Source organism: Pieris brassicae, chromosome 6, assembly GCF_905147105.1.
Source record: "Pieris brassicae chromosome 6, ilPieBrab1.1, whole genome shotgun sequence".
Taxonomy (NCBI): Eukaryota; Metazoa; Arthropoda; class Insecta; order Lepidoptera; family Pieridae; genus Pieris; species Pieris brassicae.
In genome coordinates this window covers 20,948,368-20,967,801 of record NC_059670.1, presented here as the reverse complement: position 1 = coordinate 20,967,801, position 19,434 = coordinate 20,948,368, and the positions used below count along the sequence as shown (strand labels likewise).

Here is a 19,434-nt window from a genome sequence, read left to right as displayed (position 1 = left end):
ATTAATTTAATTAAATTCTAAACATAGTGCGCATGTGCAATAGTTACTCATTTGACTCGTTCGGTTGTTTACGAGTTGTTACGAATTGACTCGATTTTTCCCGAAGTGATGGTCGAGTCGGTCCCGAGTCGGAGGAGGGAGTTGTGATTATAAAAGAGGTTGTGACACATGCGCACGGGCCTTTTCTTTGCACAAGTTTGAAGTTATACAGTTCACGTAAAATCAGTGAAGTAAATTATAGTGAATTAAGTCATCATTGAAGTGTTTAATTTCCTACCCTAAGAACTAAATCAACTACCGCTAACAATGTGAACACGACCAGCGAAATCAATCAACTTATATATATATATATAAAATTAATTTTTTCTCCTGTCTCAGCTTTTCACTTGCGCTCGGTTACTTAATAAATACAAATAGTTCAAGCGCTTTTTTTAAGTAATAAATGTTACTCAATATTCTATAACATCCAATGAAGTATACGCCAATGCCTTTTATGAGTAGTACAGAAATTTAAATTATGTGTTTGGCATAACCATACCTAACCTTATATAGTATCTCCTTGCTTCTCTTAACCAAAAGAGATATTTATGTATATTATATATGTATTTGTTTATAGGAGGGCACAAGCGGCGGACGCGGCTCTGGCGGAAGCAGTCCCACAGTCCCAGCGGGTAGGGCGGGCGCGGAGTGGGTTCGCAATGATCGTATTGGCAAAAAGGGAGAATTCCGCTATTTCTAGCCGCTACAAGCTCAAAAATGGTTGTTAATTAGGCTATGAATCCTTAACCACGCAAAGATTAAGGCAAAAAAGTTTCAAAATAATATAAACATATTAAAATCCAATACATAGAACGGTTTTAACAACTAAATAAATGTTACGTTCATCTGTTAACAGATTAAAAATGTATAATAGACCAAAAATCTATCTAAGCCTAACCTATAACAATTACTTTTCGGTTGACATATATAAAGAAGATATTTCCGAGTAAAATAAGTCATAATTTATATTTATTATGTAGATACATAACCGCGTACTAACTTGCATTTAGCCTAAGGACCGAAAAGATTGACGTCTAACTTCAGACGGGTCATCGCAAAACCAGTTTGAAGTTATTCGTGAATTAGCTGTCAATACAAGCTGTAGCGGCTAGAACCATGGTGTTTAGAAGGAAAACAGAAGTATCTTATTGTTTCGTATTTTAAGGAAGCCTCCAGGTGAAACTTAAATATCATATTAATTTTTATTTTCGACGGCGAATGGGTTTTCCCTTGAAAATTTATTATAACCGATTGCTGACGGATCATAAACCTAGATGTAATATTAACACCATCTGTTTGGTCTGGAGGTTTTCTTAAATGTCGGTAAGTTTTTAACTTATATTTCTGGTTTCTTGTGTGTTGCTATGTGCTAGTGTAATTCGGTGTGCGCTTGGCAATGTCTTTCAAACACGTTTTCTACACTATAAAACAGAGTCTATTTTTATATACTATATTTATTACTCTGTGTATGACAGAGCGAACAAATAATGTAGGTAATAATATATGAAAGCGCGCCTTATTTAAGACTTTTATGTATTTCTATAAAGTTTGGCTCTTTTCTATTCAAAATACTCGACATACCAAGAAACAAAACTCTTTTATATGCAAATTCCTTTTTTTAAACAGCGTCTGTGATCGCTAATGAGAATGTACATATCTTAAGATATTAAATACGTACATTTAGAATATGTTATAATTAACAAAAACCCTGTGAACAGCCAAATATACGAAAAAAAGACTTCAAAAAATATTTTTCTTAAAAGAATAGTAAACGCGAGTTAAAAAGTCAAAAGGTCATTCACCTCAGGTCTTTGACCTCATAAGCTCACAGATGTTAGTGATATATTCACATGGGCAGTTATTAATATTAATGGTTTATCTGTAATAACCTTAAAGTTTACAGGATTTTTGTTTAGCGCGCTTTCAGCAATTATTTGTAAAATGAGTTTTTAATCTTATAATAAACTCGTAATCTATCAATTGTGGTTTCCTTCTGTCCTTTATCCGTGTGACGTATCAAAATCTTAAAAGGCTAATACTAAACACAGTGAAACTATAAGAAAATAAATGTTTATTGTGTGTCTGAAGTTTCAAAACGTGTATTAACAGTGTTTATAAGGTTTGTATTGCTTTGTGTGTTTGTTTTCGATGTGGGTAAGTGTTGAGTGTTAAAACTTATTTTAATCATAAACTATAATGGATCTTAATTTTCAACTATTCATGTATAAGGTCTTTAGAAATCACTTTGTGTAGAATTTGTGTGTGTCTGTGAACAGTGATATTCCCTTATTCATTAAAAATAAATCAGTTCATTTCCACTCTTCAAGATAAAGTTTTGTCTCTATTTGCTATATCTGTTTAAGATGTATTAAAAAGAGCCAAATGAAATTTTACATTTAAAATAGTGATTACACAAAGAACAGTTGTACTATAGACATTGTTTTACGTCAATTGTCATGTGTTTAAAATAATATAACATAATAATAATGCGAGGCATATATATTGGAGGTTCTGGGTTCAAATCTATCGAAAAAATTGTGTGTAATTTATATTTAATCTCCTTCTAAACAGATTGAAACAGATACATGAGTACAGAACAACCTCTGTCTGCTCCGATAGTTGAGATATAAAAATATAGTTCACACACAAACGACTCGTTACAGAAAAACCAATTCCCCCTCCGCCTCCTCCGCCACCGCCCCCGCCCGAACCGCCGATTGCTCCGCCGCCACCGGTTACCAAAACTGATACAATGAAATGTAAGTACCTAACAATATACAGATTAAGTTAACTAGGTTTTATCAATAAAATATATTTTTAAGTGACGATAACGGTTTGTTTATATAAATTATAATAATTAGAAAATTGATAAACGAGACATAACTCGTATATAAACTTAGTAGATGAGATTGATGATGTTGGGTTTTCTGGAAAATAAAAATTTACAATATAAATCAAACCTATCAATTTAGCTTTTTCCTTTCAACATTTTTCTTGTTGAGACACAAAAAAATACACTTTTTTAATGAAAATCAGTTATAAGAAAACAAAACCACACAATAAGCTAATAAAACTTTATCGTGACGTATTACAGCTACCAAGTCTGTGATGAGCACCAGCAGTGGTCTTCACGAGGAGTTGATGGCCGTATTGCCACAGATTCAACGTAGACTCGAAATCAAAAAGACTCCAGACATTTTCATACATCAGGTAAATTTTATGTATTGTCTATCAGTAGTTATATGTCTATTCGGTAAGTAAATAGTTACTTTAATTATTTAAATTTAATATTACAATAAAATTCGCTGTTTTGTATGCAAGCACACTATTATAATTACTCAGATTTAGATTATCGTCATGTTTAATTTAAAAATAAAATAAAAATGTGTAGTATTTAGTTAACATAGCTTTTACACATTTAAAAAACACTTTTTACCGTATTGAAGCTATGTATGTATATATGTATAAACTTATAATTTTAAGTTTATAATAATAGATCATTCCGGTAAAAAAGTGTTTTCTTTAAAAATGTGTTTATTCATTTTAAGTACATATATGCATTACAATGTACAAGATTTGGGAATCCTTTAAAGGAAGGGAAGTAAAAAAAACCGGTGTCAGGGTTCCCAGCACTTCCATAACAAACTTAATTATACATTCCTTAAAATATATTTATATATAATTTAATTACAATTTTTAATATTATTTATGTTTGTTTTTGATTTTTCAACTGTTATCAACACGTTTGAGTGCATGAGTGAGTGAGTGAGTCAGTAAGTGAATGAATAAAGTGTGTCACTACATACTAGGTCTCAGAAGAAGCTCTAACACTGTGTAGGGTGTGTTTATAAGCCAGTCCTTTAGTCGTATTTTTAGATTGTAGACGGTGAGCGGGTAAATGTTAAGCAGCCTATTTAATTTATTCAGTCTGTAGAAGTCAGTCCTTACGGTCGGACCGACGTCAACATCCCTATTTCTTTTCAAGAACAGCCTACTATCAAATGGTAGCGCTCTCTGTGATTTTAAAATTAGACTCAGGACACAGCTTTTTAACAGAATTTATGATTTCTGAAACTAGGTTAATGTTACGTAGCGGCCTGTATTAACTTTGATTATTGCGAGTGCAAGTGATTAGTAATTGAGGATGATTAGTGTGAATTCATTCTTGTTTACTCTGTTAAGTAAATTCAGTTGTCGATCAGCAAGTTTGAACGAACATCGAGAAGCGCGCTTGCAATTGGAAGAAGTACTGAAAGAAGTATTAAACGCAGTGCTATCTGAAACCGAAGCAGTTTTGGAAGCTGAACTTGCAAGACAAAGAAAAGTATGGATTTCAAAATGGATTAATAGAAGTCCCATTCATGGTACAAGCTACAACTCTTTAAGAAATCGGATGCTGAAGATACGACGGAATATTACGTTGCTCTCAGGTCGGCCGGAGAATCATGCTGCCTGTCCAGACGTGTTTTGGCAGGCACGCTGCAAGTGAGGGCAAGAGGACAAGTGGCACGCACGCACACACGCAACACGCTTCTAATCACGTCACCACGCAGCCAACTACTCACCTGCACTAAACACTAATCAAAGTGGATACAGGCCTTAATAGAAAATTATATTTTTTTTAATTTAGATGTATAGATTATATATTATCTCCTCAATTCCTTTTTAATCTCTAAGGAGCCAAAGATTGCATTCTTTGTAACTAAAAGGTTGCAAGGTAAGTCAATTCCTGGCGAAACTATAATTGTTTTAGTACAGAAAATCTACATTAAAAAAAATTACACACAAAATTATATTTTTTCCAGGCCCTATTTTTAGCATTAATAGTAGTTGTGACGGTCAATATATGGGACTAGTTATCTCGGGGACTTTTTTATTCGCTATCTTAATTCTATTTTACAGAAATCGAATCCAGATGAAGTGTTATCATGGTTAGAAGCAAAAGGCTTCAGTCGGACTGCTCAAAAGCAACTGCGTGTATCAGGGCACCAGCTGTTCGCCCTTTCCAGAGCTCAACTTGAAAGAGTCCTGGGGGCCGATGAAGGAAAACGACTGTACAGCCAAGTGCTTGTACAACGAAATATTTCTGGGGTGAGATTTGGGTTTAATATCTTCTACAGGATTAAATTAGAAATAATGTTTTATTTACTTTAATTAATGTAAGAATGTTAATTCCTATATTGGATAGTTTTTTTTTATATAATTAATTCTGGACGTATAAAATAACAAAATGTAATTTATTTTTTGGTGGTCTATCCGCGAGCAGTACAGAACCACATCAGCATCAGAGTTGCAGAGTATCCTTCGGAAGGTACGGGAGAAAGTGGAAGTGACCTGATCATGGATGAAGCCGACAAACAATTGGACTATACGTGCAATTCCTCTTATTGTTAAGTTAAAATTAATAATAATTATAATAATTTTGAAATTATTCATATATTTTAGTTAATGATTGATTTAATTCAATAAATGTTGATACTAATAAGGCGGTAACAAAACTATGATTATAAAGTAAATATAGTCTTTAAAGAGAAATGTGGACCTAGTTGCTTCACCGTGGTACTCATCCCTGAGCAGGGATGGCTATTTAAGGGCTCTTTTTGCTGTAGTCCAAAAAGTTGTGGATACTAAGGGTCCCCACTGAAAACAATAGGCTATATTTGAATTAAATAATTTTTTTACGGGATAATCAGAAATGTATCTTATGGGCGACTTCCCTGTAATAGGCCAGAGTCCCACAAATTCTCAATCGTTCGATTCCCGTGATGTTTCATTCATTGCGTTTAACATTCGCTCGGACGGTGAAGAAAACCGGCTTGCCTTAGACCCAAATAGTGGACGGCATGTGTCAGGCACGGGAGGCTGATCATCTTGCGTATTATATTGACAAATGATCACGAAACAGATACAAAAATCTGAGGCACAGTCGTCAAATTTTTTGAAATAATAGCTCAGTCTTTTTCCATAAATATATAAATAGTAGGTTTGATCAAACATACACACCTCCGACACTGCTGAATTGTTTTTGGTTAGAAAAATACAAATACAGTGTAAACTCTAAAACACTGAAGGAACTGTGCAATTTATGGCGTTATAGAGAGTTGTCGTTCAATGTGGATAAAAAATATCAGAATTAGAAGAGTCGACTAGTATCAGTAGTTATGTAAGTACATTTAACAAAATCTTTGATTTTGAATGTTATTGCGTATAGTCTCTTAATTTCACCTGACGTCTTTTGCTGCACCAGTAATTTTTTTTTGTATTTTTTACTTATTTTATTCATATCTTGCGATATTTAGGCACCTTGGTGATAAAGGAAGAATTTTGCCAATAATTTAGCTGCTACCGGAGCTTCTTTTATGCTCGACGGAGGCTCAGGCTCATCCGTCTCATTTTCTTCATCTCCTTGTTCTTGATCCTCAGTGTTTCTGGCTGAATTCAGAATTTCTTTGTCTGTTCGTGAAGCCATTATAAGCAGGCAGTTGTCGATGTAGGTTTGAAGATTTTCCGTATTTCCTCCCTTGTTAATCTATTGGTTCCACTCGGTTAATGGAAAGTCGCTATCAAACTAAGGTTCTGTTTCCATCTTATCACTCGAAAAATTGGTACAAAGTACTGCATATCGAAAGAGTGATGTGTAGTTGTGAGTGTCACTTAGATATAAAATTCACTGCATGCATGCTGCATTTACAGAAGTTTTGCCCTCAAATTCAACCAGTATCATTAATAATAGTGTAGTGTAGAGTAGATACTGTAGTGACCCTTGAGGCTTTTAATCACACTCGGGTCCATTGGCTGTAAGATATGTGTAGCCGTATTTGGAGCAAGAAACGCCAACTCTATGTTTTGAAGGTTTGATATAAACGGGTGGGCAGGGCAGCAAGATGTAAAAAATTTCGTCCCTTTAATCCGGCACCTTTCTCACTTCTTCGTCAAAAAGCTGACACTGTAATTCCCTTTTATTATACTAATATTAGGATAGTCCGTTTGTCTTAATAATAAGCCTTTTTCCATCCAAAGACAGAGAACATAGATTTAACAAATATAGATATAAATAAATTAAGAAAACTCTTTTTAAACGGATTGAAGCTATGTATTATTATTATAAACTTATAATTATTTACACAATTTTAAATTTAAAATTTTCCGACGTTTCGCGTGCTTGGTCACGGTGACTGAAGACAAAAGGTGTTGAATGTCAAAAGTATCACAGCTGTAGAGAAAGTTGAGTTATCTGTATTTCTGCAAAAACCCATCATCAAGTTTATAATAATAATACATAGCTTCAATCCGTTTAAAAAGTGTTTTCTTGATGTGTAAAAGCCATGTTAACAAAAGACAATACTATAAATAACTTTTTTAGTACTCTAAGATGCGGCCCCTGTTAGGGAGAGTGCCTCCTCAAACTCTTTCCAGTTATCCTTTCGATCCCGTCGGCCCATCGCTCTATCGGTCTACCCCAGTTCATTCGGCTACTGTTAGACCGTCTGTTAGAACGGGCAGTTGTAGCCCATTTAAGTTCGTAGCCATCTCTATAGTTTTGTCTTAATTATCTTTATATTCTGAATGTTTGATAAAAGAAAATACTAATACAGATAAGGAATTGTCTTTGGGTCAATCCATACATGTGTCACTTTAAATAAATAATGAGACTCAAATGTTACCTTTATAGAAAATTAAGACCTATAGTGTAAACGTTAAAATAACTGTTATTTTAAATGAATAAACACTTTCTTACTGAATCTTTCGTTTTATTTAACAAGGATAAGGAATGGTTTCTTTTTAGAGGTACGTACAGTTGAGTTTTTGGACTAGGTACATATTTTATATACGTGCCTTTTGTATGGCAATCAAGGTTTATAATAATTTACCAAAAACATTCAAAGATCTTTCTGCTTGAGATTTTAAAAATACTACGTACCTAATTTCGAAAAACATATATTATATTTCTTTGTTCCTACTTAACTATGTATTTACATTGTGTGTTCGCGGATGCTCGGCAGACCCATGCGACTTCTTCCATGCAGAGAGTCACCTCGGGAGTTGTGTGCTGAAATATTGCGGGCTACTCGATTGTGAGCAAGTTGCGTGGATCTGGATAGCGCGGCTTCTTAAATTCTCATGTCATATTATAATATTTTCACAAGTATCTAATTGTCCTCATTTTCACGTGGGTGATATAACATAAAATAACACGTAGAATAACTTAACATATGACTGCTAAAGATTCGATAATATAATGTATGAAATATTCGACACACAGCGGGCCTATATTGATCAAGATTTATTTTAAGTAAAAAGTTCTCCTAATTTCAGTTAACTGTTGTGAGGGTTGTTCAATTATGAAATAAATATTTTTTAATAAATCGTAACAATACTGTATTTATTAAATTTAAAAGAGCATTAAAATATTACAAATGAAAAAGCCGATGTCCGATAATTAATAAGTTCTTGTAAAGCTAAAATTGGCATTTTGTTTATGGCTAAGTTCTTTAAACTGCCAATTGCTAAGTTCTTAGCTTAGTAAACTAAATTAAAGAGAAATTAAATATATATATACTTAAAACCTTTATTAATGTCTTCAATAAATCTAATATATAATAATTATTTATTAACTATATATTCCTGTAACAACAAATGTATAACAATTATAGTATGTACTAACCTGGGTTCAATTTACAAATTACCAATCGTTATTGATACAGATCGTAGATTTTCTTTCCAAATTTCAAATTCGCTATAAACGATACGACACGTAGCAATTACGACTGGTAAGTTGCATAATTGACCCGGTAAATTCAGTTTTACCTTAGGGATACACTTAAATCTCAATAACAGGTTGTAAGTTCGAAACCTGATGAAATATTATTGACACTAAAAGCGCTCGTAAATCGAAGAGACAGTCTGCTGTCCCATACTGACCTGTTCATATATGCTTAAAATTATATAATAATTTGACAACCCACTTAACATAATGATATGCAATTTGAATGGTATAATTATCTATATATGGATATGGCACATAAATTAAACTATATCTACGGAAATGGTCAACTCGACCAGCGAGACATCGAGCAAAATTATATCCTATTCTTAAAAGCATAAGATCGAAAATATAGTTGAAGTGTATCGTAATAACAATATAACTATTTTTGATATTAGATATAAAATGGTGCTTTTTACAAAGAGAGTTTGTCGTACGTATTGCAACTAAAAAATTCGGCGAAATTAAGTTATTTAAAAAAACCAAAATTATACTACATATGTACAGGTTTGTATATATTATTTTATTTGTGTATATTATTACGCCTGTTTCGAAGGGGTAGACAGAGACAACGGATATCCACATGCTACAGCCCTTACGTACCTCACTTTCACCGCTCCTCATTAATTCGTTCGACGTGGCCAAACCTATATATCATTATCATAATAAATAACTTTTAAGCGAGAAACTGCAAATGGACTATCAAGTGTCCTATCGTTACATTAATATCAATTAAATCTGACAATTCAAAACAGAAAACTTACTTTGACAAATTGAAAATCTTTGACAGTAAAATATTGTTCATTAAAAATGAATTATGAAACTGAAAGTACACTACAATTTACAATTGTTTAATTGCGAGGTTTAAAATCACAGTATAGTTCAATATATAATATAAATTATAACGAAATGAAATCATGCTATATGGTACAATTATTTCGTATTAAAATATACATAGCAGACAATAACTCCTCCAATAAATTTTGTCTCTTTTACCAAACTAAAACGCCGATATAACAAATATATTGCCATCCCTCTCCAACCACTGACATAATAGAAAGCATAATCGTTAGAGAAAGAAGGCAATACTCATGTCTAAATCTACTCTTCTATACGATAGTCAGTCATTTCGTGGACATTCCTGAATGTTATGTTAGAATTGTCTTGCAGCGACTCGGGCAGCAATTGCTGCTGTCAACGCCGACCCCTTGCCACTTCCATCTTCAGCGCCTAATAGTGTGAACTGGAAAAAAACCCACGTAACTATAAAAACCTGTGGAGATTTACTATTTAAAATGATAAATGCTGAGATTATTATATTTGTTTCATAATATTAGGTCCTTACATATGAAATTGGCGTTTTGTCGTACTGGCCACTCTGTACTCAAATACCTCACTGTACTAAAAATTGACTGAAGCAAACCGGCAAACGCGCGTCGACTGCTGCGTTACATTACTGAACCGGCACAATAATGAAGGTATTTTAAATCGAATCATTACTTGTGATGAAAAATGGATTCTTTATGATAATCGGAAGCGCTCAGCGCAATGGTTGGATCCTGGCCAGCCAGCCAAATCCTGCCCCAAGCCTACTAGCTGACTAGTGCCGGTATTGTTCATTGCAGTTTTCTCAAATCTGGCCAGACTATTACGGCTGATGTCTATTGTCAGCAATTGCAAACCATGATGGAAAAGCTAGCGGCTAAACAACCTAGGCTGGTCAATCGCTCCACGCCACTGCTACTTCACGACAACGCTAGACTACACACTGCACAACAGACGGCTACCAAAGTAGAAGAGCTTCAATTGGAATGTCTAAGACATCCTCCGTACTCCCCGGACCTTGCTCCAACAGATTACCATTTTTTTCGAAATTTGGACAACTTCTTGCAAGGGAAAAAATTTACCTCTGATGGGGCAGTCCAAATCGCCTTCACAGATTTTATTGATTTCCGTCCGACTGTTGTTTTTAGTAAAGGGATCAATGAACTACCTATGAGATGGCAAAAGTGCATAGAAAACAATGGTTCATACTTTGATTAATAAAATATATGTATTATATTTAAAAATATTCGACTTTATGTTCCTCCCAATACATAACGCCAATTTCATATGTAAGGACCTAATTGTTGCGTTCCTACAATTTATATTTATTAATATTACGATATATTCAATTCTGCTTAATTCGATGTATAAATGAGAACGAAGAAGTGAGCAACGACCGTCTTTTCAGTAATAATTATTCATAAATTATAGACAATTATAGACGTAACAAATAAAATTATACTTCTTTTGACCCAAAAGGATAAAGAACCAAGGGCAGAACAAAAGAGCGATGGCCCGAGATTGAAAGGTTCAACTCGCAAAAAATTGATGATAATGAATAAAAATGGGATGTATAAAGTTGAAGATGGCCTCCCAAACGGAGACCGCATCTTAGTTTAATACAATTGTATATAAATAAGCAATTATTATTATATATATATTTTAAGAGTCATTTTGAAACACAAACGAATCATTTACCTATGGTAGATTACTAAAGACAGAATATGAATCATGGTAGGTATTTTCTAAAGGTTACCTTGTGTTTAGGAGCCAGTAATGAGATATATTTGTTCATGAGTTTCGCGATTCGCGGATGTCTTTTGAAGACCGAGCCGTCAACTGCCACGGACGTGTGATTACGTTCCATACGACGCAATATTATTGAGATACCTGAAAATGTATACAAAAATAATTATTTTATTCGAATTTTCAATATCTGTCTGTACCAACCAACTTACAGTCACCTCTCATTCGGATTATCGCGGATATAACAGAAAAAACACCTATATAGAGCTTAGTATATTTGCTATTAGACAAATCAATTTAAAAAAAAAACATTGTTACGCATCTATTATTCCGAATTCTTAAGCATAAAATTACTAGTAAACACAACAGTTTTTTTTACAGAAGGAACAATTATATTTACAGTAATTATTCGTTATTTTAGAATATCTTGTTAGAAATATTGTAAACAAAACATTATGTGAACTTTAATAAATAAATAATATACCACTTGAAAGAAAACAAATTTTTAACCGGATTAAAGCTATTTGTATTATTATAAATTTATAATTGTTTATATAACTTATATTATAAAAATACAAATAGCTTTAATCCGGTTAAAAAAAATGTTTTCTTTCAATGTGTAAAAGCTATGTTAACCAAAGACAATACAATACACCACTGTATATTTCACAATAGCAGTCCCCAAAACGCAATTATATCAAAAGCTAATTTAATATAACTCTACAAATAGAATTTCGAATAATAATTACCCAAAACAACAACATAGGGATTCGCTAGTATGAGTACTAGCGATATATACATTTTGTCCGAACCTATTTGTAACCTAAGTTTTTATTATAAAAAAACATGTGTGTTTACTTATGTACACGCGTTAGAAATTATACTAACAACAAGATAAAAATCTTTTTATTTGTTTTATCTTTCGCATTATTCTACGTTAGAAAAAAAAGATATTTAATACATTGAAAGTTTTATTAACGCATTATATAGTTAGATGCACTGTATTTAAATATGACAAAAATAATATTTCAACATACTTAAAGAAATGAACAATTTGAACGGTTTCTTGTTGCGGTATGCGCGCGCATCGTATAAATTTACTCTCATCATTTTTCCCTAACGCACCAAAAGCAGTATAGAACTTCAAAAAGGAATGTACTTACAGACAGACACAAGTTGGGCAGCTCGGTTTGATATGACACGGGCAACATGTTGGGCGACTAAGGCGTCAGCGCGTGATATTGTGGAGCCTCCACAGGCTTCGCAAAGAGCTTCAGCCGTACGTTTCCACTCGCCAACATCATTTTCTCTGAAATTAATTGATTTAATAAGAGATCATTTTGACGTTTATTAACTTAAACATACGTATTTTCAAACATTCATATTATTTTACACTTCCTTTATCGACGTTTAAGTCTTCTTCTAATCAACGTATTCCCTTCCTCTCTTTCCTCAGTCGATAGCTCATTTCTAAGCGTCGTGGTAAGCAAGGAAACACCTTGACCGGACAGTCTGTTTCTACCAGTTTCTGTGCAGCGCGAACTGACAGCAGCGCGAGTCAGGTGAACTGACTTCTGTGTCACCAACCACGATAAGTTTCTACGAGTTATCATCGCCTCTGAGCATTGTATAGCCGAAATATGAAATAATTCGTTGTCAGCATATGGTACACAGGCGAGTTCGTACTTTAACTGTGTCTATGTGAATTAATAAATACTGTTGAGGCACCTTAAGAGAGAAAAGAACCATATTCTATTTATATTTGTTTAAAGGGCTCTTTCGTTTCACAATTATGCGTATAATAATCCTTAATAGAAATCCTGTGCCAATACAATTTTCCATTCCACCTCAGCGCTTATCGTATAGAGGAAATCTTTAATAATCAGGTAGTTAAATAATATGTCATGGCTGTGGTCAATAAAAGATAAAATTCTTACTCTTCAAACATGCTGACGTGTGCACTAGCCAGTTCTCCCCATGTGGGTGCAGCAGGAAAGACACCGTCCCTGGCAAGCCCTCCCAGCACTGCACACAATAGGTCCCCCAAGTATTTACCACCAATGTATTTCTCAAATCTGAAAAAAATATAAAATTAACCATTCACAATTACATTTAAACAAATTATACAAATATAATAAAATTTATAACAATTTCCGTTATATATTCAAGAGGAAATTGTATGTTAGTAACATCACTGTATTGATATATAAGAAAATAGATCAGACGCGCTACTAAAATAGGCAAGTAGGTGATAAGCCTTCTGTGCCTTACACACACGTCGTCTTTTTGGGTCTAAGGCATTGGCTTGCTGCCATGCTTCAATTAAAAACGCACATAGATTATAGTGAGACCAAAATCTTTAATATTGATATAAAAGCGAAACTCACGTAAAACTCGTAGCCAATAACGATTTCCGATCGACCTCATTATCAAACTCCGTTCTCATGAAGTTCAGACATCCATTATCACCAAACGCACCCCACTCAATATCGACACAGACATCGTGGACTCTCTCATGGGATGACTCCCAATGCATGACACGATCAGCCCTCTCCATGTAGCAACCGTTGGAACCAGTACCCAGGATGACACCAATCTAAAATAAACAAAATTAAGGATTTCGCTACGGCTTCTGGGAGTATGATAGTGCGCCCGCCAAGTCAAGCAAAAAATTGCCTGAACTTGCAGTTACCAAGCAGGGATGTATACGGTATATTTCAAATTTATTTAAATTTGAACCAGTAGTTTTATTATAACTAGTCAAATTTCTTAATATTGTCTCTCACTTATTGACTGAATAAATGAAAACTCTATGGCAATTCCAGCAAACATATTTATGTAATGTTTCTATGGCATAAGCTTAACTGTGTAAACAGCTAACTAAAAACTAAACTAAAGTGAAATGTCAAAATTACTTGCATATAACGTTTCCTACGTTGTAATGACAATTTTATATTATTAAAATGTATATATAGAGAACACTGTATATGAGATCTCACATTCGATTGAATAAAATATATTTGTTTTTCCATTTAGTCCTAACTATATGATTTACGTTTAAGTTTTACGTACAAAATATTCTTGTTACTATACTACAGCCAGACCACAAAAGCGATGGCGTCATATTTAGGGTTTCGGGGGAGAAATTGATGGAGGTAGCTAAGAATAGATCCAATGGAAAGTTCGGGTGGAGGCCTTTAACCTTTATCCATACACACAAAGAATAAAACAAAACTAACCTGAACCTAACCCAACTAAACTAACCCGTTTGATCTGTAATTTTTTATGGAATTAAAATTGTTTTATTATTATTATACTGCAATATTTTGTATTAAATGGGCTATTAATGCTTATGTTATGAAATTAAACCCAAAACAAAAACATCCCCAATAGCACAGTTAATTATAATAATAATTGTGTACAAAAGTGTAGAGTTGTAGGCCATTATGGCGGCAATTTTGCAATTTTATTTTTAAATGATACACTACTTAAAAGGCCGGCAACGCACTCGCGAGCCTTCTGGCATTGAGAGTGAGATGGGTGGCGGTATCACTTATCATCAGTTGAGCCTCCTACTCGTTTGCCCCCTGTTCTATAAAAAAAACTACGAGACTCGTGATTCGAGTCATTTTTGACGTACGGGAGTCAGAGTTAGCGAGAGTTTTAAAATTATTTTTTACTTGCTTACTATTTTTATTTTAACTTTTATTTGCCAAAAGGTCGCATTAGATAATCTAGGTAACCACATACCGCGACTTCAGGATCCAAGTGAGCACCAGCAACCAAGGTCCCAGTGGTGTCATTCAGAAGAACTTGCACTGTAACCTTCAAACCCCTTTCCTTCAAACAGCGCTGGAGTAAGGCCGCTACATCCACACCAGCCATGCCTCCACAGTTAAAGCTTTTAGTCCAGGTGATGAGCTCCCCAGATGATATGGAATGCTGTTTCATGGGGAATGAGAAGGTGAAACCTGGAAAAGTATAGCTTTAGGTTAGATTTGTCAAATAGTGTCAAACTATTCTTTTTTAAGAAACGCCTTCTGAAATAATGATAAAAAGCTGTATCCGGAAGTAAAACCCAGAATTTCCTGTTCAACGCAGGAGTTGATCAATCTTATGAAGAATAAAATGTCGTGAATCATACACTAATTCTTGTGGAGTTCAAGACTAAGAACTAGAGAGTTACTATGAACGTCTTCTGCCCCATCGTAATTTACTGCACCGAAGTTAAAATACTTTTATTTACCAAGAGACAGTTCATCCTTCTCCATGCCTTCTGATCGGAGGAAGTCCTGCACACAGTCAGCCAAGAAGTTGAAGAGATCTACCCCAGGCCCCACACGGAGTTCATCACTGAAATTGAAGATTTACATAATTATTTTTCATTTGCGGATGTAACGTTTTTTAATAACTAACTAATACATTAATAAAACGACAATTGTAAGAAAGTGACAACTGACGTGACAACTGACGTTGACGTGGCCTCTGTAACACACACACACACTGTATCACAAAATTACTCCATACAAGTTTTTCTAATACAATTAATCTTCCCGGAGTTTCGCCCGAGTAGAGAACATGTTTTTGGACCTTAACAATAATTATTCAATCAATAGAATCATTGTACAATAGAACCTCCCACGGAAATCTCACTGGATTTTGTTCGGGTTTCCAAAGACAATTTCGTAGTTTTGAGGTTATCCCGTTCATATAGGAGCGGCCGGAGGACTCTGCTATATAATTTGTAAGCATTAATAACAAAGATATACAAGTTCTAGGTTAAGGTCAAATTATTTCTTTAAATTAGGCATATTAACAAAGGCATATTTGAAAGTCAAAATTACAAGTAAAAATATTTAAAACAATGACTAGTTACCCCTTCTAAGAGGTTCATATGGAGTATTTGCAAGGTACTTCATACTTAATCTTTTAAAATAGTTTTTACATTATTTTGTATACATTGATTTGATAATTATATGTAAAGACCATGTACCTAGAGCGAAAAATAGGCGCTATGTGTTATAAAAACAATACATTACTATGTGGATACATGGTAGTATCATCATAGCACATAACAAATATTACAACTATAGAGATTACAAGATTTATATTTAAAAAAAATTGTACTTAGTTACTTTATTTTAAAGTTATACGGTTTCATTCGAAATAAATACTTGTGTCCAAATACGAAACAATGAAAGCAATAAATCATTCACTTAACACACACATACCTGATGTGATAATGTTTGACATCCTCTCTCACTAGCTGACCTCCCCTTAACTCTAAGTATAGCACCCGGAAATTCGTCCCACCAAGATCGAGCGCCAGGAAAACTCCTTCCTCTGTTCAAACAAACACAATATGTACACTTTATTACCGAATATTGACATTATTAGACTATGCACAAACGTTTCACATACATTTTTTCATACTTTATAAATTTCTCTCTAAATCGTTATATATCGGCTTGTGTGGCTTACTGAATATGTAATTTTATTTCAAAAGAAAATTATATAACATACATACCTATTAATATTTAAAATTTTAATTGCTCACTTAAGAAACTTATGTAGGTTTGACGACGAATTGACAGAGAAATTGTTTAAGAAACGCAGTAAGAAAATTTTCAAAAACAAATTCCAAGTACATTTTCAAATTCTTATTTGGATTGTTAAGGAAGGCTATTACCCTTAACAATCAAATTGCCCATGTGGGCCACGTTTGGCAACACTGTAAGACATCATTTTACATTTTTAATTACTTTTGTTTTTCGAAATGTGCCAATGTTATCTCCATTTTTAATAATCTTATAATTCGTTAATGTTTTGTGCCTGTTCTAAACGAGTTGTCGATGTACTTTATTGTCCCTATATTAATTATCTTATATCTATGACTGACAATTGTGTGTGTGCCTTTTTCCATCTCATTTATTAAACAACTATATATTTTTACGTATTAAGCAATCTTATCTAACTGTCGTTCCACAACTGCCCACTGAAGTATTTCCAAACCAATTCAACTTAGGGTCCTTCAAGAAAAGAGCATACCAATTCTTGAAAGGCCTTCAATGTGAGTTTGCATGGGCTGCGGTATCACTTATGATCAAGTTAGCCTCCTGACCCTTTGCCTTCTATTACATAAAAATCTTTCATAAAATTTTAAACAGATTAATAACATCTTATTAACTAAAAAGTATCTTTCTGTAAATTTTGAAAAGACACTTGAGAATAGGAGGTTCACTAAGTACAAACACAGTACCTCTAAGTCATAATAGTTTTTGAATTGAAAAACACATATAAAATAAACATTCCATAGTCATTTCTCCGATCAGAAACTATTCTGACTGACCTGTGCCATCTGGTAGTTCTGGAACGTATGTGTTTTCCATCTGGAGACTGGATGGCTTCTCGCGTAGACCATTTTCAATTTCCCGAGCGAAAACCTCACCCACTTGCCGCAAGGTTGCACCACAGAGCACTAGACCCGATAATTTTGACTCCACCTGCAATTAATTCTGTTTTTATTTATTTGTATAGTATATCTCCATTTGCTCTAGTAGGTTTGAGGTTATTCGTGACAAACAGAAGAATACAAATTAGGCAAGTATTTATAAATGTGAAAATCATTCTTTTTAATAAAAAATAATTAACTAATTGCCCTGTTTTAACTTTAAATGTACGATTATAATAAACTTTCGTCACAGCGACAACAACACAACAAGACAACTTGATAGAGACGAATTAGTACTTATTATTTGTAACTTATATAAACCACAGTTCTTTTCAAATGCAACATACCATGGTTTAGATTATATTATTCGACAAAATAAATAAATAAAGCCAAAAAAATTCTGATTTAGTATATCTGAATAAAGGCATTGCATTTCATAACCAACATAAAAAGTTATGATATTGTATATATTCTATATATAAATACATTTCTTAGAACGAGGCTTTGCTGCTTATTAATTAGAACTTATTGTTCTAACACCTGATGTCATGTACCATGTATCATTAAAACAATAAACAATGTTTATAGGCTAATAATAAAAAAAACTCATATTCATAAAAATCACGTTATTTTCAGGCATTCTATTAGTTCCTTTAGCAATACGTAAGCTTTTGTATTTTAATGTGGAGCAGTGTGAGCGTATTTCGAACTAAACGGGCGTTAAAGTATTTTTACTTGTAATTAAATATAATTCACTTGACAAAACATATAATATACATTGAAGCGACATCTGATTTTAATTTGGTATAAATATATAACTTGATTACATAATAATATTTAACTAGTTTTGATATTATTTTCCTTTTGCGTCGCAATCATTTTGACCCGCAACAATTTGTTATCAGCTGCGCTTGAGTCGAGGTGAAACCTTACTAACTTGATTATGTTAATTACTTAGATAATTTATATTGATGTTAAGGCGTTTAAAAAAAACAAAAATACCTCACAAAGCTTTCTCGTATCGCAGTTAATTGTAGTACAGAATCTGAATGAGGTTCATATAAAAAATGTAATGGATTAAAACGTCCTTCTAAATCTAATTAAATAATCTAGAATTTAAATTAATGCTGAAGCTTATAAAGTTGTATAAAAAGCATATTATTAAAAAGTTAAATCTTAATCTTTAAATAGATAAATCAGTTCAACCTTTTTAGGTCTGGGCCTCAGATTACTGAAGCTGTTTCATGATCATTTGTTAATCTATCTGTTTTCGGTCTAAGGCAAGCCGCGAAGGCATGAGCGAACGTTAAATGCGAACATAGAAAGAAAATCCATTGGTGCACAGCTAGGGATCGAACGTACAACCTCAGGGACGAGAGACGCACGCTAAACCACCAATCTTAAGCGACAATATATTTGTTAAGCAAAAACATCAATGCAAATTAAAAAAAATCGTTACAATCATATCTATGTATATCTTAATAGCTATATAGGAATCATAAAACAATTTGGGGATTAAACTACAAATACATCTATCTGGACGCCATAAACTCCAAATCCAGCTTTTCATACAGATATAGCGCTAGGAATGTATATACATTATTGATAT

General features: G+C 33.5%; 2 protein-coding genes across 4 annotated transcripts in view; one reads left to right on the top strand and one right to left on the bottom strand.

Annotated features, from left to right (window-relative positions):
• LOC123711444 (epidermal growth factor receptor kinase substrate 8-like) overlaps nucleotides 1-7,195 on the top strand; it is a 31,345-nt gene extending 24,150 nt beyond the window's left edge. For both annotated transcript variants that reach the window (XM_045664042.1, XM_045664040.1), the window contains 5 exons: nucleotides 617-671; nucleotides 2,703-2,798; nucleotides 3,134-3,249; nucleotides 4,942-5,130; nucleotides 5,306-7,195. In XM_045664042.1, coding sequence (XP_045519998.1) covers nucleotides 617-671; nucleotides 2,703-2,798; nucleotides 3,134-3,249; nucleotides 4,942-5,130; nucleotides 5,306-5,377 — 528 coding nt within the window. In that variant the 3' untranslated portion in view covers nucleotides 5,378-7,195. The remainder of the gene's footprint in view (nucleotides 1-616; nucleotides 672-2,702; nucleotides 2,799-3,133; nucleotides 3,250-4,941; nucleotides 5,131-5,305) is intronic.
• Nucleotides 7,196-9,305: 2,110 nt separating this feature from the next.
• LOC123710807 (hexokinase-2-like) overlaps nucleotides 9,306-19,434 on the bottom strand; it is a 30,738-nt gene continuing 20,609 nt past the window's right edge. For both annotated transcript variants that reach the window (XM_045663025.1, XM_045663023.1), the window contains exons 3-11: nucleotides 17,724-17,877; nucleotides 16,606-16,717; nucleotides 15,621-15,727; nucleotides 15,125-15,345; nucleotides 13,762-13,970; nucleotides 13,312-13,449; nucleotides 12,538-12,683; nucleotides 11,385-11,518; nucleotides 9,306-10,046 (exon numbers count right to left, since the gene is read on the bottom strand). In XM_045663025.1, coding sequence (XP_045518981.1) covers nucleotides 9,957-10,046; nucleotides 11,385-11,518; nucleotides 12,538-12,683; nucleotides 13,312-13,449; nucleotides 13,762-13,970; nucleotides 15,125-15,345; nucleotides 15,621-15,727; nucleotides 16,606-16,717; nucleotides 17,724-17,877 — 1,311 coding nt within the window. In that variant the 3' untranslated portion in view covers nucleotides 9,306-9,956. The remainder of the gene's footprint in view (nucleotides 10,047-11,384; nucleotides 11,519-12,537; nucleotides 12,684-13,311; nucleotides 13,450-13,761; nucleotides 13,971-15,124; nucleotides 15,346-15,620; nucleotides 15,728-16,605; nucleotides 16,718-17,723; nucleotides 17,878-19,434) is intronic.